The 20,123-nt window shown below is 49.3% G+C and overlaps 1 protein-coding gene and 1 long non-coding RNA gene across 6 annotated transcripts; one reads left to right on the top strand and one right to left on the bottom strand.

Moving 5' to 3' along the window:
- Positions 1-822: 822 nt before the first annotated feature.
- LOC136393242 (uncharacterized) lies at positions 823-3,256 on the bottom strand. The gene is made up of 3 exons (XR_010749061.1): positions 3,120-3,256; positions 2,413-2,514; positions 823-920 (listed from the first exon to the last, which is right to left on the bottom strand). It is a non-coding gene; the product is annotated as an uncharacterized lncRNA (long non-coding RNA).
- A 2,217-nt stretch (positions 3,257-5,473) lies between these two features.
- SMUG1 (single-strand-selective monofunctional uracil-DNA glycosylase 1) lies at positions 5,474-19,861 on the top strand. 5 transcript variants are annotated; one of them, XM_066369655.1, is made up of 6 exons: positions 5,491-5,559; positions 10,316-10,413; positions 12,135-12,337; positions 14,150-14,417; positions 16,914-17,215; positions 18,226-19,861. In XM_066369655.1, the coding sequence occupies exons 5-6, from the start codon at positions 16,925-16,927 to the stop codon at positions 18,751-18,753; spliced, it is 819 nt and encodes a 272-aa protein (XP_066225752.1). In that variant the 5' UTR covers positions 5,491-5,559; positions 10,316-10,413; positions 12,135-12,337; positions 14,150-14,417; positions 16,914-16,924; the 3' UTR covers positions 18,754-19,861. The 5 variants fall into 5 exon arrangements, with proteins under 5 accessions (XP_066225750.1, XP_066225752.1, XP_066225749.1 ...); XM_066369652.1 differs by lacking the exon at positions 14,150-14,417; XM_066369653.1 differs by lacking the exons at positions 10,316-10,413; positions 14,150-14,417 and having other exon boundaries at positions 5,474-5,559.
- The last annotated feature ends 262 nt before the right edge of the window (positions 19,862-20,123 follow it).

Raw genomic sequence — 20,123 nt, 5'->3', positions numbered from 1 at the left:
TGACCATGGGCCTTCAGCAGACCGAGTAACCCCTTGCTCGAGCCAGCGACCTTGGGTCCAAGCTGGTGAGCTTTGCTCAAACCAGATGAGCCCGCGCTCAAGCTGGCAACCTTGGGGTCTCGAACCTGGGTCCTTCTGCAACCCAGTCCGATGCTCTATCCACTGCGCCACCGCCTGGTCAGGCTCCTTCTTTTTGCATTACCACTCCTCTCTTCCCTCAGGCTTGAACCAAAGGACTTGTTCTCTTCTGCATCCCCTGGCCATTAGAGCTCAGACTGACTGTCACAGCTGAGGATTGGATAGGCAGCAGCAGGAAAGATTAGGAGGGACTTCCTGGCAAAGTGAGATATGAGCCACTGGGTTTGGTTTCTAAGGGAGACTGAACATCGAGAAGTTGCCTGTCCATCTGGGGTGGGGCTCTGGTCTGTGGGTTGTGGAAAGTCCTCTGTGATCCACAGCTGTCACCTATACTTCTTAGTGGGGGTTATAGAGGAGGGCTGGGCACAGTTACTTGCCAGTGCATCTCTGAGCCTCAGAAAACCATGAATATTGCTGAATCCTTGGGCTTTGGGGATGGGAAGAGAGCTGTATGAGGCTTTTCAAAGGAAAACACCTGAACCACTCCCTCCCCTGGCTGATCACTGGATGAAATGACAGAGCAGTTTTCTGCATTCATTTAAAAGTTTATTTGGAGCCTGTTAAGTCATTAGATTTTCAGTTTGAACATCATCAACCTACTAGGCAAAGGCTAAGTTGATGTGGGGGGGGCCTGGAGTGGGAGATGACACCACAACTTCACACCCCTCCACAGGAGGTGACTGGTTCCCCTCTGCCCTCTGCACCTCAACTTTCCAAGTGGGATGTGAAATGTCATCTACCTCTCTTTCCGGTCTGTCTTCAACGCTGAGAGGGCCCTGGGGCTGTGGGAGGAGAGGGGTTTGGAGTCAGAGCCCACCTCATGGAGGCAAACAGCAGACCTTTTTGCCTCAATCTCTACATCTGTAGTGTGGGAATGATAACACCTACCTCTCGGTGAGCTTTGTGAGATGTGTGTGTGTGAAAGGGCCTCAGGGCACTCAGCATGGCACAGCGCTTCCACCCTCTACACCTCTCTTTGGCCTTGCTCATTTTTGGAGGAGGGGAGATGTGCCCATTTCTCAGACAGGAAAATGGGAGCAGAAATTACATGGCCTGACCTGTGGTGGCGCAGTGGATAAAGCATCGACCTGGAAATGCTGAGGTCGCCGGTTCGAAACCCTGGGCTTGCCTGGTCAAGGCACATGTGGGAGTTGATGCTTCCAGCTCCTCCCCCCTGTCTCTCTCTTCTCTCTCTCTCTCTCTCTCTCTCTCTCTCTCCCCCCCTCTCTCTCTCCTCTCTAAAATGAATAAATAAAAAAAAAAAAAAAAAAAAAAAAGAAATTATATGAAGGCCCACGGCTGAGGTCTCTGCTGGACATGATTGAGGATAAAAAAATGTGTGGGTTCCCTCCTTCTCTTTGCTTCTGTTTCCTCCTTCCTCTTTCCTCGCTGCCCTTCTCTGACTCTTCTCCCTTCTGCCCCTCACCCACTTCTTTTCTTTCTTCTTCTTCTCCCTTCAGTCTAGTCCTCTGTTCCTCTAGCTTCCTCTATTTCAGGGGTCCCCAAACTACGACCCGCGGGCCGCATGCGGCCCCCTGAGGTGATTTATCCGGCTCCCGCAGCACTTCTGGAAGGGGCACCTCTTTCATTGGTGGTCAGTGAGAGGAGCATAGTTCCCATGGAAATACTGGTCAGTTTGTTGATTTTACTTGTTCTTTATTTTCAATATTGTATTTGTTCCCGTTTTGGTTTTTTTTTTTTTTTTTTTCATTTTTCCGAAGCTGGAAATGGGGAGGCAGTTAGACTCCCGCATGTGCCCGACCGGGATCCACCTGGCATGCCCACCAGGGGGCGATGCTCTGCCCCTCTGGGGCCTCGCTCCGTTGTATCCAGAGCCACTCTAGAGCCTGAGGCAGAGGCCACAGAGCCATCCCCAGTGCCTGGGCAATCTTTGCTCCAATGGAGCCTTGGCTGCAGGAGGGGAAGAGAGAGACAGAGAGGAAGGAGAGGGGGAAGGGTGGAGAAGCAGATGAGCGCCTCTCTTGTGTGCCCTGGCCGGGAATCGAACCCGGGACTCCCACACACCAGGCCGACGCTCTACCGCTGAGCCAACTGGCCAGGGCCCCCGCTTTGTTTTCTTTTTTTTACTTTAAAATAAGATATGTGCAGTGTGCATAGGGATTTGTTCATAGTTTTTTTTATAGTCCGGCCCTCCAATGGTCTGAGGGACAGTGAACTGGCCCCTTGTGTAAAAAGTTTGGGGACCCCTGCTCTATTCATTCATTCAGCATTAAGTTAGGTGAAAGGGCTGCTTTAGAAAATTGAGAAACACACATGCCACAGTCCTGGGCTATCTCCTGGGACTTCTCCTCTTGCACATTGCCCTAGTCTTTCTTCTTGACTTCCCCAGTAGGTTGATGCCACTGTTTCATGGGCCTGGGTTGGGAAAGGAAGGTCATAATGAAACCCAGTCCATTTAAACAATGTGTGCCCTGACAGGACATGATGGTCCCTCCCTTGAAGGACTTGTGATGAAGGAGGGAGGATGAACAGTCAACAACAGTGTGGTGCGACAAGTGCTATCTTGGAGGTTTGAATATAGTGCCGGGTTGCCTGGGAGGCACAGCAGGGAAGACTTCACCAGAGGAAGTGACAGTCGAGCTGGGTTTTGAGGGATGAGCTGGAGCATTCCCCATTCATAATGGGGTGGGAAGAAATCCTGTCAGAGGTACCACCAGGGGGAAAGACATGTTACTAAGAAAGGGCAAAGAGAATTCAGAAATGGCCAATAGTTCTGTGTGGCTGAAGCCAGGGAATTTGTGGGAGACTAAAACCCTAATCCAGAAAAAAGTTCAGCAACAATGTATAATGGTTAGCTCCCTGACCAGACAAGATGGTCCAGCACAGGGCATTGCTCTAAGCCAGATGGATGATAAGGAGAAGACTTATCTGGGGACAGAAGGACTGGGGACACTGAGAAGAGTGCCTCGGGCTCCAAATGGCCTCCCTACTTATTGCCTATACTTTCCTGGGTAACTTACTTTACTGATCCTGGGTCTCAGTTGCCTCATCGAGAAAGTGGGGAGAGTGTTTCATCATCACCTGAAGACAGATAAGACAAACAATGCGGTTTCTTGAGATGCCTTCCAGTGTAGAGATCACTCATATACTGATCACTCAGGGGAATCTTCATGGAAGAGGAGGAGGGCTTGGTACCTGGCCTTAAAAGATGGGGATGTTGAGCTAAACAGAAATGGGTGGGGAAGGGTGGGGGGTATGTGGGGACAAAGGTCAGAGGCAGGACAGTGAACGTCCTATCTGGACGACAGTGTGTAACTGGCACATGGAGTGTTGGGAAGCTGGCTCTACAGCAGGAGAGGAGGCCCCCTGGCAGGGCAGGAATGTGACTTGTGCTGGTAGGAGGTGTGGGAGACTCATGGTCACCATTGTGTGAACCCACCCTCACCCCTACCCACTCTCTGCCACCAACCTCTCTAGGGACCCAACTGAGCTGGAGAGAGCCTGCAGTTGGAAAGGGCTGACTGGGAAACAGAGGCATGCAAATGAGATGAAAACAGTATGCAAATTAGCCCCTCCCCACTAGACCCACTGCTTGTGATCTGTTTTGTCTGAGGTTGGACCATAGGAGGGTGGGGCAGAGAGTCCTGTCACCTTCCCTTCTTGGGCTCTTCCTGTCTCATTGGCTAAGCCTGGCCAGACGTGAGGACACAGTTCAGTACTGTTCTTTCCCTTCTGCAGGCTTAGGTGCTGTCCCCTGAGCTGGAGCCCTTGTCCCTCCTGTCCATCCCTGGATGATTGGCCCAGTTCCTGTGGGACCCTCCCAAAGCACACAGGGAGTGTTTGAATCTCCCTGAGAGGGAGACCGAAGGGCAGGTCAGAAAGATGGCCTGAGACAGAAGGAGCGGCTGGGATGGGACACAGACAGGGAGATCAACGGGTAAGGGACAGGGCACAGAGAACATAAATCCCCAGGAAAATAGGCAGATGCAGACTCAGTGAACAAGCAGCCCCAGAGACCCCGAGAGACGTATTCCAGCAGAGATCCTCACTGACAGAGACAGACAGAGAGCCTTTCTCATGTGACCAGCCTGGGACATGCAGTACCAGCACCTCTCTGTTGGCTTCCTCATGCCTGTCTGCCTATTCCTGGCTGATGGTCCCTTTGTCGGTCTAGCTCCTTGTTTGTTTGTCTCTTTGTTTGCCTGTTTCTCTCCCAGCTCCCCGCCCCCTCTCTGCTGTCTGTCTGCTGGTCCAGACCCCTCTATCTGTAGCTGCCCTCTGCCTTGGCCATCTCTCTATGGAGAGAAAACTGCCCACTGGGATCGTGGGATCCTGGATCTTTGCCTCCTGGTCTTGGACAGGTCCTGTCTTTCTTCTTCCTGAATTTGGGTCTCAATTTCCTTCTTTCTAGGGTGGCCTCACCCTCTGCCTCCTATCATGTTAATAAGATTCAGGAGTGTGGGTGGCTGACTATATTTATGATTGCTCAGGCATTGGAACAAAGGGACAATACTGCATTTCAATCTTCTAAGGCCAAAGCAAAAAAGGAAATAGTGACTGCAGCATGCAGTGCACTGGTTAGACATTCAGAGGGACTTCCCAAAAGGGAGATGTGGAAAATATTAGAATAGAGCAGCTCAAAGAGATTAAACAACCACCTGCATAATCTCCTGTGGAGGAGCTTCATGGAAGGGGTGGGGCTGATGGGCAATATGACCATCCCTAGTTTGTGTATTCTAAGAAAAGGTCTTCTGATGTTCTGAGGTAGTAGGGATGTGCACGAAAAGGCTAGGTTACCATTCCCTGCCATCACCTACCCTTGGGTCCCACCCGCACAACCTCCAAGGTAGGTGGGTAAAAGGGCTCAAGGGGAAAGGGTGTGGAGGAAGTACTGTCTATCTCCCCACCTCCACCCTGTTTCCCCACCACCTTCCCAAGCTCAGGACTACCCCCCCACACACAATCCATGAGAGATGGCTGCTGGGGACGGAGTGATATATGTAATGCAGATAAAATGTCAGCAATTCTAAATGGGTCCGGAGATGCAGCCTGTGGGGGGATTGGGAGGGAGAGAGGGCAGAGCAGGGGGGAGAGAGGAAGGGAAAATGAGATGTGGGCCCTCACCGGGACAGCAGCAGGGGCAGACATCCCCCTTCCCCAGCAAAGGCCAGAGGAGGGGTAGACCCAGGCGGCAGGAGCCCAAATGAGATTTTGAAGAGGGAACTGGAGGGTGAGGGGTGGAGGAGAGGAGGAGGCGGGCGGAGGCAGCGGGCCGGAGCTGCTGATGTATAGCGGTTTCATAACTTCCTCAGTATTAAAGGCAGGTTCATGGGGAGGGCAGCGCCATTAATCACCAGGCTGAATGGGGCTGGGATTTGCTGAGAGGTGAGCTTGCTGTCTGCTGCGCCTGCCCGGCTCAGGGCGGGAGGGGCGGGCAAGGATGCCCCTCCTGAACTAGGGGTAAGACCCCAGGAATCTATTCTGGGTGTTGGGCAGGTGGGTCCTTGCCAATAAACAAGGGAGGGGAGCGCTGTGGACCTTGGCAGGAAGAAGGAAAAGGATGAGGAGGGTTGTGACGGGCTAGGGGAAATGGGGTCGGGCTGGGGAAATGAGGGCAGCCGCTGAGGGGACCCTGGGGGAGAAAAACTGGGGAAGGAGGATTGTGCATTTGAACATGAAATTGATCGCATGTAAATATAATGCAAATGACATGCAAACGAGCTCAGGATTTCTCTGGGTCCCATAGCTCAGGCATTTTCTTTCTTGGACTGAGAATTGGGGCCAATTTGCATCCAGTTCCATTCCCACTGCCTTGTTTTTTTATTATTAATATTTTCAGAGTGAGAATTCAAGGTCTTACCTTAGTAAGGGGGTGAATGATGGAGCCCAGGTGGGGCTGATCCTCTGGGCTCCCTGGGAAAGGGCGAGGCCACCCCCGGGAATAGTAGCATCAAGAAAATTGACATGCCTGAATGAGAGTGAAGGAGCTGCTTGGTAAGACTTCTAGGCTTCATGCCTGAATTGATGGGGGTCAGAGAGGCGGAGGCTCTGAGGAAGATGGAGAAAGATGGAGAGAGAGAGAGACAGCTTTAGAAACAGACCCTGTGCAGATAAGACAAGGATGCATCCCACATTCTATGAGGTGGGCATTGTCATCCTCTTTTCCAGATTAAGAACTAAGTGATCAGCCTAAGGTTCGAGAGGTAGCAATCTTCCTAAGTTCATACTGCTGTTATGAGCCAGACCCCCAACTCCAGGTTTCCTTGAAAGTTCAGTGCTCCTTGCAACCCACCATAAGAGCATCTCTGAATGCAATAAAATAAAAATAGAGAGCAGATAGATATTCATGTTGTCAACAGGCATTTATTGAGCATCTAATAGATCCAAGTCAGTGGGCCTGTGCCCAGGAGACTGAGCGTTGATATCTTAAAACAGTCTAGTGGGGGCCATAAGGCATTTTAAAAATTAGTGAAACACTCAACTATTGGGGACAAGGGTTTCCAAGGAGGCACAAGCAAAGGGAAGATTAGGGAATATTTCTGGGGGAAGATGACATCTGATGTGGGCCTTGGGGAGTGGGTAGAATGTGTTCAGTGGCAGAGATGAGGAGGGAAAAATGTTCCAGGAGGGGGGACAAGATGGGCCATTGTGCAAAGGCAGGAGAGGATAAGGAAGTGGAGCTTTCCAATGTGTTAGCCTTTTTAGAGCATAGAGTGTGCGGAGAATGTTAGGGGTTCAAGCTGAGATAGATGGTAAGGGGGGTCCGGATGTAAGAAAGTTGAGAGGCCAAGCCAGGGATGTGGATGTTACCTGGAGGGTCAGCCGGAAGTAGTGAATAGGGTAGATCATTAATTTGATCCTGGATTCAGTAAAGAGATATTTATTGTGCACTAACAACAGGTCAGGGCTGTCCTAGTAGCTTGAGATACAAATGTCTGATGTGTACCTCCTTTAGGAAGTTCGGTCAGCAGCAGTGTCCTCATCAGTAAATGGGGTACAAGGGTCCCTCCTTTAGCATGAGAGTTAAATGGGAGATTTCATGGCAAGTACTTCGGGTGCTGTCTGATGTAGAAGGAGCACTCAGTAAAGGCTAGCTATTGTTGTTATCATTCTTCTCACTCTTCTGAAAGGTGTGGAATGGGGAACAGAGGCAAGGAGAAGGATCAGCAGTCCACTACAAAACTTGGGGAGGGATAAAGTAGGACAGTGTGGGTGGGAAGGAGGGGACAGATTCAAGAGAGCTGCAGAGACAAGAGAAGGCAAGTGACAGAGGTAGAGGCAGGGGCAGAGAAAGTGTGGGCTAGGAGCACTGCGGGTGGTGGTGCTATGGAGCAGAAGACTCATCCTTGGTCAAGTACCTATTCTGTTGCTGGTTCACTGGGAGTGCAGTGCAGGGCAGGGCAGGGCCTGGCTGGTAGGTCAGCTGAAAGCTGGGGTTCTTGGGTCCTCTTCCCACTTGGCTTCTTGTCCCCCCTCCCAGATTCATCTTGATTCCTCAGTTGCTTAATTCAGCTTAATATGTGGGAGATGCTCCTCACACTCTGCCAAACCTGTAACTTTCACCCTTCTGCTGCAGGACTTGGGGACCAGTCCAGTCCCCTTGGTTGTCTGTCTGATGTCTGTGTGGTCCCCTCAGGATAATTGCTCTGGACAACTCCAACACCACTCAGACAGATTGGCTGCCCTCCTGGCCTGACATCTCCCACCACTGCATCAAGCCAAATTACTCAGCACCCCCAGCCCCGGGCTCTGGTGAAATCCGATTAGCAAGGAGAGAGCTGCACTGAGCTGACAGCTCCTCCAATAATTGCTTCCCTAGCAAGTGATGCAAATCAGCCCATCTAGCCTGTCCCTGCTCCTCTCCCAGGGACCCAGGAATCCAGGCCCCAGGAGAGGGACAACACTGAGTTGGGGAGACTTAGAAGCTGTTTCTTGCTTCCATTTAAATGGCCATCAATTCATAAAGCTGTTCTGTGCTGCCTTGGGGTTGGAGATGGGGATATTGGGGTGGTGAGGCTGGACCAGGTACCCCACTGACTCTGCATTTCTATCTTAACTGAGAGAGTGTCACTCTCCCTCTCACTCTCTTCCCTTAGAGAAGAATCTTGTGTACCTGTTTCCTAGTAAGGTAGATGAAGGCAGAGATACAGAAGACACAGACAGGGAGATGGCTGAACATGTTAAGGAACAAATGGATGAATCCACAGCCTGGATTCTGGTTTTCCAGTTCTAGGAGGGAAGTGGAAATGGGACCTGGAGGACCTACAGATAGCTTTCTCCAATTGCAAGTCCCTTCTTCACAAGTCTGAGGGAAAGATTTTGAGGGTTAAGTGCTCACAGCTGGGATGGGGCTGTGATACCATAAGTCTTGGGAAGCTTAGAAGGCTTTATCAAAGCTTGAGACATTGTGACTGTACTTGGATGCAGTGGCCCTTGCTTACCACACACATCAGGGATCTCTCTCCACTTCCTTAAATGTAGGTCCTTTTACAAGCCTGTTAATGCCTCTTCCTTAACATCTTTCCTTCTTATATCTTTATCTCAAGTTCTTTCTTTGACTCTATCATCCCATCTCCTGATGATCTGGGATACTTTAAAAGTACTCTCTTTGCAGTCCTGAACTTCCAGCCCCCAACCCTAGCCCGTGTGGGTCACTGTCTTTGTGGAAACAGCCAGGGATGAATTGCCCAGTCTTGTCCTCTGCACCTGTGTGTCTGACATGGCTCTATGTGCCTGGATCTTGGGTCCTCAGACTACTATCTGCCTGAGAACCTGGCACATGGTCATAACAACAACTAACCTTATGGAGCATCAATTCTGTGCTAGATATCATACAAAGCACATTAAGTCATTTAATTACCACAAAAGAAGAGATGGATTACAGTAATCATCCCATTTCACAACTGAGTTAACTGAGGTACAGAGAAATTAAATAATTTGCCCAAGATCACCACTAGCAAATCGGCAAAGCTGGGGTTCAACTACAGGCAGTCTGAGTCCAGAGCCCACACTCTTAATGGCCTTCCTCCTCCCCTCCCCTCCTTTCCTCAGCCCTCTCCTCCCCTCCCCCCTCTTTTAATGTTTATTAGGTTGACTGGGAGAGGCTAACTGTCCAGTGTAGTGGAGCTGGAGGAGATGGCCGAACACGAAAACCTTTGAGGTTCCCCAGGTCAGAGATGGTGGGAGCTGATGAGAGTGACATCTGGTATTTGGGGAGGGGAAAACATGGCCCTCACTTCTGTAACCTCAAATATCTATTTCTGCACTGGAGCCTGTGCAGCTAGACAACTCCCCCTTCCTACTCTGATGGCATGGAGGCAGGAAAAAGGCTGAAAGATCAGCCTTTAAGCCTGGGCTGGGAGTTAGAGCTATGACCTCCAAGAGGCCAATAGATGGCGCTCATGGCCCAACACAGTCCAGGCAGCCCAAGGAAACCAAAGGAAACGGAGCTGGCAGGTTAACTCCTTACCGCCTGGGCTCAGGCTCCAGGAGCATGCTGGTTGGTGACAGAGGGCCTTATCCCAGGACTGGCTGGCCACAAGGGAGTCACCCAACTCTCCGGCCTCTGTCTAGGCCACAACCTGAGTCTGCTTCTGTGTCACAAGGCTCTATCCATAAATCAGTCAGCTAGTCCCTTGGAGACTTCCCAAAAGACCAAGAGTCTCTAAGACGTGGACAGGCAGGTTGGGATGGACCCACCTCAGCCCAAGTTCATCTCACAGACTCTATCTCTTGAAAGTTTGAGTGTCTGTTTCTAAGCAGTCAACACTATGGAGATGTGGAGCTTCTCATTCCCATCTTCCCTCGGAGGGACTCACTAGGTGGTAGGAGTATGATGGATTAGAGGCAGAGAAGGGCCACAGGCCCCTCTGGTGTCAGCCATAGGGACTCACTGTGGGTTTCCCAAGACTCAATTTCTTCCTATGCCTGAACTCTCTATCTCTGGGCTCCCTGGGGTGAATGGGCTTACAGGGGACAGAAACAGTTATCCAAGTTGTCCAGGAACTTGAAATTGGAGGTAAGGGTTTGGGAGATGTCCATTTGTCTGTCCTGTAAGAAGCAGACCTGAAGTGTGGAGGGGCTGCTATGATGGAGAACAGGAAGTGCCTGGCAAGCAAGTGGCAGAGGGCTAGGGTGGGCAGGAGGGTTGTTTAAGGGTGATGAAGCTCCTAGAATTCTTAAACAATGTTTTCCCTTCCACCCTAATTTTTTTCAGAAACACACAAGAACATAGACCTACAGAGATAGAAGAACCAGCCTGATAAGGAGATGGTGCAGTGGCTGGACCATTGGCCTGGGATGCTGATGATGCAGGTTCAAAACCCAGAGGTCACTGGCTTGAGCATGGGCTCATCCAGCTTGAGCATGGGCTCACCAGGTTGAGTGTGGGGTTGCCTGCTTGAGCATGGGATAATAGACATGACTCCATGGTCGCTGGCTTGAGCCCAAAGGTGCTAGCTTAAAACTCAGGGTCACTGGCTTGAGCAAGGGGTAACTGGCTCAGCTTGAGCCCCCTGGTCAAGGCACATATGAGAAAGCAATCAATGAACAACTAAAGTGACACAACTACGAGTTGATACTTCTCATCTCTCTCCCTCTGTGTTTGTCTGTCCCTCTTTCTCTCTCTTTTGCTAAAAAAAAAGACAAGAGACTGAGGGAGAGGGGTTAGTTCTAGAGGCTCAGTATACTCTTATTTCATAATTTCAGAGAAAGAGACAAGGAAATATATGTACAAAGAAAGAGACAGAGACACACAGATTACAAGAGACTAAGGTTGGAGATACATTGATATAGGGAGAGAAAGGCAAAGACACATAGAGGGAGAGAATCTGACACAAACAAAAGCTCAGAAAATAATGGTCTTTGTGAGATGGATGACTAATTCAGTTTTCTAAGTCCTATAAAGGTGAGAGTGGTTTCTCACCTTTGGTATCAGAGGGTCACTTCTCATAGTTTCCTGAAGTTCCTGCTACACTCATGAAGTGTTTGTCTGTTGGTAGGAGAGAAGGGGAGGTTTAGGAGGAGAATAGCATCCTTGTTCTTTCACTTCTTTCTGCTCTGGGTTTTACTGGTCTTCTTCCTTAATACCTGCAGGGAGGCCTTGATCTCAGTCCTGGCTGTGCTGAAGTGTGCAGGAGATGGGGGTAGAAGGAATCTAGAAGATAACTAACTTCAGGGGAGTTCCAGTCTAATGAAAATCTTAAAAAAATTTTTTTTTATCCATTGATTTTTTTTTTTTAGAGAGAAGAAGGAAGGCGCGCGCGCGCACACACACACACACACACACACACACACACAGAAACATCAATTTGTTGTTCCACTTATTCATGCAATCATTGGTTGATTTTTGTATGTGCCCTGATGGGGGATCAATTCCTCAACCTTGGCATGTAGGAACAATGCTCTAACCAACTGAACTACCAAACCAGGGCCTGAAAATCTTATAGTCAGGACACAGAAACAGACCCAGACAGAGGACAAGAACAAAACTAGGAGTGGGACAGTTTTGCACATTGGTATTGGGTTGGGGAGGTGGGAGGGAATGGACTGTTAGGTGCAGCCATGGGATTGGGATGGGTTAGGGAAGGTGTCCTGGACATAGTATTTGAAAGAGAGGACTGGGAATGATGGGAGATAATAGGGCTTTGGCATAGAGCTGGGGAGAGAAGGGAGAGAAGTCAAATAGTAAAGCCATAGAAACGGGCTGGTTTTTGAGAAACTCAAAACAATTATTAAGAGTTGTTAGGAAATGACAGAAGTGCTTCTGCGGATGTTCTATATATAGTCCTTGAAGGGGTGCAAAGGAGAAATCTCTTATACCTGGGGCAACAGGAGGGCTAGAAATGGTCTTTAGCCATTGTTAATTTCCTAGGGTGAGTTAAGAGGCTGGGGATGGTTGAAGCTCCTTGATTCGCAACTCCTTTGGGAAAAGTGTTCTGGATGAGTTTTGAAAGGGTGATGCCCTTTATGGCTAGAACCCAGGCTCTCCTAGGTCCTTACAGAGCCTGGCACTCACTTCTTATGTCTTGATTTAGCCTTGAAGAAAAGTACAAACTACAACCCCCAGCGTCGCTGAGAGCTAATTCAGCTCGCTTTCCGGAGATTTGAGTGTTTCCGGCGGAAGTGGCCGAGGTTACGCCAATCTCCTTCCCTAAACAAAGTAGACTACGGTTCCCAGTGTCCTCCGCGCCCGGGGGCGGGGCAAAGGAATCGGAAACCAAATGTGGCGCTGGATCAGGTGAGGAAGTAGTAAGCTGGAAACCTTGGGCGCCGCAGACAGGCTCGGGGTTCACAGAGCTCCGGGGCGGCGGCAGGCCGGGAGTCGGAATGTCTGTGTTTTGTGGCCCCTCGCTCTGTTTGGGGCTCGTCCGCGCTCAGAGAGTGCACAGCTCCTGGAACCGCCCGGAGGCCTGAGGGAACGAGGCTTTCTCGTCCGGCGGAGCCCGTGGGAGGACGCGGAACTCTATGGAGCTTGGTCGTCCGCCCCCTCGAATTGAGGAGGAAGGATGAAGTAGTATATTTGAGTCCATGCTCTATTATTATTAGTTATTATTGTTATTATTATTGACTTAATGATTTGCTGATTGTCCTTGTGGATTTCCTGGAGTGCTCAAAAGGGACAGGGGCGTGGATAGTGGCTTCGATTTCTTCTTCACTTCCTGGGTTTATGCCTGAAAGTCTAGGTGGCCAGACTTATCGCTGGATCACCCTCCGCTTCCTCTTCACTTAGTGCAATATGACACTGTAATTTATAAAGTACCGATGATAAGTTTATGGCTCTTGATTTACTTTAGATAGGATTTCCACGTTCTTCTTTTGGGCTGTTACAGTATTTTGTTCGGGGCATTAAACCTCGAATCACAGTGTATTACAGTTTATCTGTCGTCTAAGTACTTTATGAGCCTGGCCTACATTTTTTTTCACTTTGGATTTATTCCACCAAGAGACAGACTTACAGGACCTATTAAAGTCCTGTAGAGAGAGTGAGAGACAGGAAATGAGAGAGATGAGAAGCATCAGTTTGTAGCTGCATCACTTTTAGTTGTTCATTGATTGCTTCTCATACATGCCCTGGGGATGGGGCTTGCTCCAGCAGAGCCAGTGACCTTTTTGCTCAAGCCAGATGAGCCATGGGATCGTGTCAATGAGCCCACGCTCAAGCCGGGCACTCTGTGCTCAAGCCCGATGAGCCCACGCGCAAGCCAGGGAACCTGCGCGCAGGCTGGGGACCTCAGCATTCGGGTCAACACTATCTACTGTGCCACCACCGGTCAGGCAGAGAGATTCATAAATACTGAAAAAAATAAATGAGTTAACTACTGGTGGTAGGTTGGGTGGAATTTCTCATTTTCACTTCATATTATAGATAGGACAGTTAAATGACTTGAGCAAGGCCTGACTTGTGGTGGTGCAGTGGAGAAAGCATCGACCTGGAAATGCTGAGGTTGCTGGTTTGAAACCCTGGGCTTGCCTGGTCAAGGCACATATGGGAGTTGATGCTTCCTGATCCTCCCCCTTCTCTCTCTCTTCTCTCTCTCTCTCTCTCTCTCTCCCTCCCTCTCTCCTTTCTAAAATGAATAAATAAAAAAAATTAAAATAAATGACTTGAGCAGGCCCTTTTTGGTCACCCCATTAAAGAGGAAAAAAGAGGCCCCTTTTAGAGCTGAAACCAAGACTAGAATTTGAGTCAGATCACACCCAGCCTGTGGCTCTTGCTATCAGATCAGGCTTTGAAGCCCTGGAACTCTGAAGATAAGGCCTAGCCCCGCTCTTTCCAGCATAGGTCTCTAGAGATCAAAGGTAGGTTCATCATAAGGCGTTAGTTAACAGAGGTTCCGCATATGCAGTAGCCAGTCCACTAATACTTGTGCCACATGGGGAGATGCACAGCAAAGGCTCCTGAGACATCTGAGTTCTGAGCTTCCTTCTCAACATGTGTTTGAGCTCCACTGGCTCTGTGGGTAGCCACTTGGATAGATTAGACTCTGACATCAGTCTGGGGACAGAGTTCCTAAGTTTGGCCCCTGATTTTTCCTCTCTTTTCTTCCAGGCTAGGGTCAGAGAACAGGTTGATGGATCAAGCTTTTGTGTCAACCTGAACCCTGAGTTTCTGTCGGGGTTACTCTTAACCTGGCAAAGGGGTTGAGAAGGAAAAAGAACTGTGGTCTTCCCTATGGAAGGTCCAGTCATGATGGAAACATGCCCAAAGCCTGACAAGCCCTAGAAAGCAAGCTGAATACAAGTGGGCAGCTGAGCCTTCAGTGAATCAGGATGTAGAAGTGGATTGGAGTCCATCAGGAAAGGTTCCTTGGTAGAAGGTACTTTTTAACAGTGATGGACAGGGCTGAGCAGGTGTTTGTTTACCTAATAAAAGCTAGGATTAGGGATGTATGGAGGGAAATTGGGCAGTGACCGGCCTCTGATCTCAACTTTATTGGGGGTGGGGGCAAAGTATGAATTCATGAAGAAGCCACTAACTGTGGTGACACACAGTGGTTCTCAGCCTTCACCAACCATCAGAGACACCTGGTAAAGCTTCTTCAAAATATAGATTCCTAGGCATTGTGCCAAACCTACTCATTTGTGGGGTGGGACCGGGAGCCTATGGCAAATGCTGCGGTGTGTGGAGGAGGGAGGGCTTTACCAGAGGGGCAGTTTGAGCTGCATCTGAAAAAATGGGTATTATTTGGATGTGTGGAGAGCGGGGAAGGCACAGTCCTCGTTGACAATAAGGAGTGTAGAAATGGCACGGGCAAAGTTTTGAGAGTTGGGGTAGGAAAGGCATTTTGAAGTGAATGGTATGATCAGGCTGGAATACTGGGTTTGCATGGGAGTGGTGAGAAGAAATCTGAAAAGGAATGGCCTTTACAGCTTATAAAGTTTGCTCAAGTGCTCCCTGTCTTCTGCCCCCCGTTCCCTCTTTTCTGCTTCTTTCCTCCCCTCTTTTCTTCCCTCTCCCCTTACACATAACATCTCATATATCAATATAACTTTTTTAAATGACTTTTTATTGTTCAATTAGTTGCCATACAATATTATATTAGTTTCAGGTGTACAGCCCAATGATAAGACATTTATATAACTTATGAAATAATCACCCCGATAAATCTAGTACCCATCTAACACCACGCATAGTTCTTATAATATTATTGACTACATTCCCTATGCTGTACTTTACATTCCCATGACTACCAATTTGTACTTAATCCCTTCATTGTTTTCACCCATCCCTCCAACCCTGTTCCCATTGGCAACTATCAAAATGTTCTTTGTATCTGTAAGTCTGTTTCTTTTCTGCTTGTTTATTTATTTTGTTTGTTTTAGATTCCCCATATAAGTGAAATCACCCTTATATTAATATAGGTCTACCGGAAAGTTCTGTCCGTTTCTATCACAAGTTTCGACACGTAAGCACATGTTTATTTGGCGCATGTGTGCCTCTCTATTTTTACCACTTAATGTATACATACTGATGTAGCAAATTAACTAAAACAAAGTTGATTCACGTTAGTCTTATGTGTGAAGCCATAGTGTACCCATGGCTACTGATAAAGTTCATTTATGCCACTGTAATTTTTACGAATTTCAACAAGGAAAAAATGCTACAGAAGCATGTCTGTCGCATCCACCATATTCCCCGGACTTAGCACCCTCCGACTATCACTTGTTTTTGTCCTTGCAAAATTTTTTGAAGGGCAAAAAATTAAAAAATGAAGAAGATATCAAATAAGCACTGGTTCAGTTTTTCTCATCAAAAGATAAAACATAAAAAAAAAAGATAAAACATTTTTCAAAAATGGGATATACAAATTGCCCTCACGCTGGCAAGAAATCATTAATAATAATGGCAATTATATTATTTAATAAAGTTTATTGACAGTAAGAAAAATTTGTATTTTGTTTTATTCCAAAAACGGACAGAACTTTCCGGTAGACCTTATATTATTAAGTGGGTAGTATTGTTTTTATATTTGGATGAGGCAACCAGAAACTCTAGCCATGGTTAACTTGTAAGAGTCTAATCTGAGTGCAGTAGTCATCCACACACCACTAAGGATTCTTGAATGTGAGCAAGAAGCTGGACTGGGCTGGGGAGGTTGTAGAATTAGGGTGGCTGATTGAACAGCTAAGGCAAGGTGGTGTGTGGGTGATTAAGAGATCACCCTTGAGTCAAATAGTATGGGTTCAAATCCTAGCTTCATTACTTGCTAACTGTGTGACCCTGGGCAAGTAGCTTGATCTTGCTAAGTCTCAGTCTCCTCATCTGTAACATGGAGCAGTGATACCTACATGGGGTTGTTATGAGTATCAATGAGGTATGTCTGGCACAGAGCACTTGCTTACCATCTGGAAGCTATTTTAATTAGCCCTCTGTAATTAGTCTCTAAGCTATGACTTTGCACCTGCATCTCATTCTTCAGCACATTGGTTTCCAGGACACAGCTCATTCCGGCTGGGCTTGCTTTATTAAGGGTGACATTAAAGGTGCTGAAATTTTGCCACCAGTAGGTATTTATTGGAAACTTACCATATGTGTGGCATGATCTAGGAACTGGTGATGGAAAGGAGGTTTGGAGTGGGGAGTGGTTGGTTATGGATTAGTTTCACCAGGTGATGAGAAGAGGAAGGATACTTAAAGTTGGGAGAGAAGGGGTCCTTTTGTTACCAAGAACTGATGTGAGCTCAGCCCTGCCTGGAGGTTGGGGGATGACTGACAGTCTCTTCTGAGCCCAGGAAATGGTAGTAGGGGCCCTGGTCAGCCTGGATCCCTCCCACTCTGGGGCTCAGGGGGCCTCTGTCCATCTGTTTTCTAGGTGACGGTGACATGGCTGTGTCCCAAGCTTTCCCACTGGGAACCCTCCATGAACCTGCAGGTGTCCTGATGGAGCCCCAGCCCTGCCCTCAAAGCTTGGCTGAGGGCTTCCTGGAGGAGGAGCTTCGGCTGAATGCTGAACTGTGCCAGTTGCAGTTTTCTGAGCCTGTGGGCATTATCTACAATCCTGTGGAGTATGCGTGGGAGCCACATCGCAGCTACGTGACCCGCTACTGTCAGGACCCCAAGGAAGTGCTCTTCCTGGGAATGAACCCGGGACCTTTTGGCATGGCCCAGACTGGGGTAATGGTCTTGGCAGCCTCTGGGGGTGGAATGGGAGGCCTCCCACTCCAAGGTGGATGGTTGGCTGCATGCATGTGGAAGAGGAGCATGGGCATGACTGTGGATGTGTGTGTGCAGGGCTCCCATCTCCTCCCAGTACACACACTGGCTCCTATGGGTCTCAGACACTCCCCTGGCCTAGCTGACCATAGTTAACCAAGGACATTAATGGCAGTTCCGTTTCCCCTGTGAGCTGTCCACTAATTGCCTCTGAGAACCCTTCCTTCCGCCAGCCCCATCCTTACCTTGCCGGATCTCCCCTCTCCCTAGATTGTGGTTGGGATCAGGAGAGGGACCAGGACTACTGGGTCCTCAGGAGAGAGCGTTGACAGGGGTGGATATGGAATCGATGCAAGGTATTCAGGCAGCCTCTGTTCTGTTTCTTAGCTGAGGAGAGTCCCAGAACAGAGCTAGGTTCCAGGGCCTGCCTACTTATCTGTCAGACCTCGGGATGAGTGACTGCCCCTTGGTGGGGGTGCCTGGCAGATGGGGGAGGGGAAAAGGCTTCAGGGCAGGAGCCTCAATCGCTTTTATTGACCCCAACTGGGGGATGAAAAGGTGATCAATGATGATCAATGGAAATGACAGCCTGAGGCTTGGGACTGAGAGGGTACCCAGGGAGCAGTGGTCAGACCTGTCCTTGTGCCTCCTCTAACCTGGTGGCCTTTCTGTCTCAGACCATTGGTCTGTCCTCAGTATTACCTACCATGCCCTGTATGTGGTCCCAGAGGCTAATGGGGGTAGAGGCAAACAGATTAATTCTGGACCACAGTCCACAATGAAAAATTGGAGAAGAGGGATAGGATCAAACCACAGGACCGGAAATTCTTGTCTCGGGCCTTTGGGTGAAGGTGGCAGGTGTGTGGGGCAGTGTTCAGGCTAGGTTCTCATGGAGGTGAAAAAGGGTCAGTCGGTCCAGAGGACAGGTGTCAGGTCTCCAGTTTGAAGCCCTCATGTCTCCTTCTTCACAGGTGCCCTTTGGGGAAGTGAGTGTAGTCCGGGACTGGTTGGGCATTGGAGGCCCTGTGCTGAGCCCTCCCCAAGAGCACCCTAAGCGACCAGTACTGGGACTGGAGTGCCCACAGTCAGAGGTGAGTGGTGCTCGGTTCTGGGGCTTTTTCCGGAACCTCTGTGGGCAGCCCAAGGTCTTCTTCCATCACTGTTTTGTCCACAATCTGTGTCCTCTGCTTTTCCTGGCTCCCAGTGGGCGCAACCTCACCCCTGCTGAGTTGCCTGCCAAGCAGCGAGAAGAGCTTCTTAGGCTTTGTGATGTGGCTCTCTGTCGGCAGGTGCAGCTGCTGGGGGTGCGGCTGGTAGTGGGAGTGGGGCGGCTGGCAGAGCAGCGAGCACGGCGGGCTCTGGCCGGCCTGATGCCCGAGATCCAGGTGGAGGGGCTCCTGCACCCCTCACCTCGGAACCCACGGGCCAACAGGGGCTGGGAGGCAGTGGCCAAGGACAGACTGAATGAGCTGGGGCTGCTGCCGCTGCTAACGAAATGAGTGCCCCCAGGGCCCAGCATAGGGCACCTTCCAGGCCCCCAAGTTCTTCTGGGGCAAGCAGATGACTGCATGCCTCCCGACTGGAGCAAGGAGGCCCTTCTTGACTGCCTGGTTGCTGGGACCTGCCACAGCAGTTTTGACACTACTGCTGCTTGCCCTCCTGAGTCCTGCTTTTTTCTCCTTTGAGCATTGCCTCTTTGGTCCTGTGGCACCAGCTCCACAGTGAGGCAGCACCAGCAAACTTCCTCTTTCACTGTTTCCTGGGATCCTCTCTTCAGTTGAAAGTGACCTCCAAGGTCATATTTGCTGTTTTAGAGAAAAAATCCTGCCAGGATCCTCACCCATTCTCATAGAGCAATGTCTTTCAGCTGACCCCTTTCTTCACAGAACCTGGACAAAGCCTGGGACATGGGTATTAAGAATGAACTTCTTTTTTCCCCCAATTTTTTATTTATTTGTTTTAGAGAGGTGGTGGAGTGGGGGTGGGGGGAGTGGAGAGAAGGGTTGGGGAGGATCAGGAAGCATCAACTCCCATATGTGCCTTGACTGGGCAAGCCCAGGGTTTTGAACCGGCGACCTCAGTGTTCTAGGTAAACACTTTATCCACTGCGCCACCGCAGGTCAGGCCAAGAATGAACTTCTTATGGAAGACTGAGGATGGCTGAGAGAGAGAAAGAATTCAGTGTGGCAGAGTGGGAAAGGCTCGAAGACCTTTTGAGATTTGTGAACTTTATGATTTTGGGCAAATTGATTTACTTCTTCAAGCCTCAGGATCCTCATCTGTAAAATGGGGATCCCTACCTCATGGGTTTGGTGAGGGGGTCAACTGAGATAACACTTAAAAGTGCTTTGCATGGTACCTGGCACATGGGTGCTTACTACACCTCTTTTATTTTTTGCCTCTGGGTTGGGGAATCACTGCACTACAAGGGAAGTCCCTCCACTTGAAGGCCCTGCTGGGAAGTTGGGGGGCAGGGGAGATGTCTCGGCCTCCATGTGTGGCCTGGGTGAGGGGCAGACTTGCCTTGCCGGAGATGGACCAATGACTTTATGAAAAACCCAGCCTGTGATTTCTTTTCAGTCTAAGCATTAAAACTCCTAAATCCTTTTGTGTTGGTGGTTTTTTCCCCTTCTGCATGTCAGGGGTAGAGGGTGATAGTTTAGATTTTCCCCTCCTACCTCTTCATTGTTGGTAAAGGGTTCTCTTAGGTAGCTGGGGGATGATGTAAACAGATCTCCAAATGCCTTACTAAAGCAGCAGGGTCCTGCTGGGGCCTGTCAAGGGCTGGTCTGCTGCTCAGGCACTGTGGGGAGCAGGTGATGGGTGGATGGCATCCTGGTATCACCAGCTAGCTAATTTCTCATGTCTG

This window comes from Saccopteryx leptura, chromosome 2 (assembly GCF_036850995.1).
Source record: "Saccopteryx leptura isolate mSacLep1 chromosome 2, mSacLep1_pri_phased_curated, whole genome shotgun sequence".
Taxonomy (NCBI): Eukaryota; Metazoa; Chordata; class Mammalia; order Chiroptera; family Emballonuridae; genus Saccopteryx; species Saccopteryx leptura.
The sequence above is the reverse complement of the archived record's forward strand: the minus strand, read 5'-3'. Positions and strand labels throughout refer to the sequence as shown.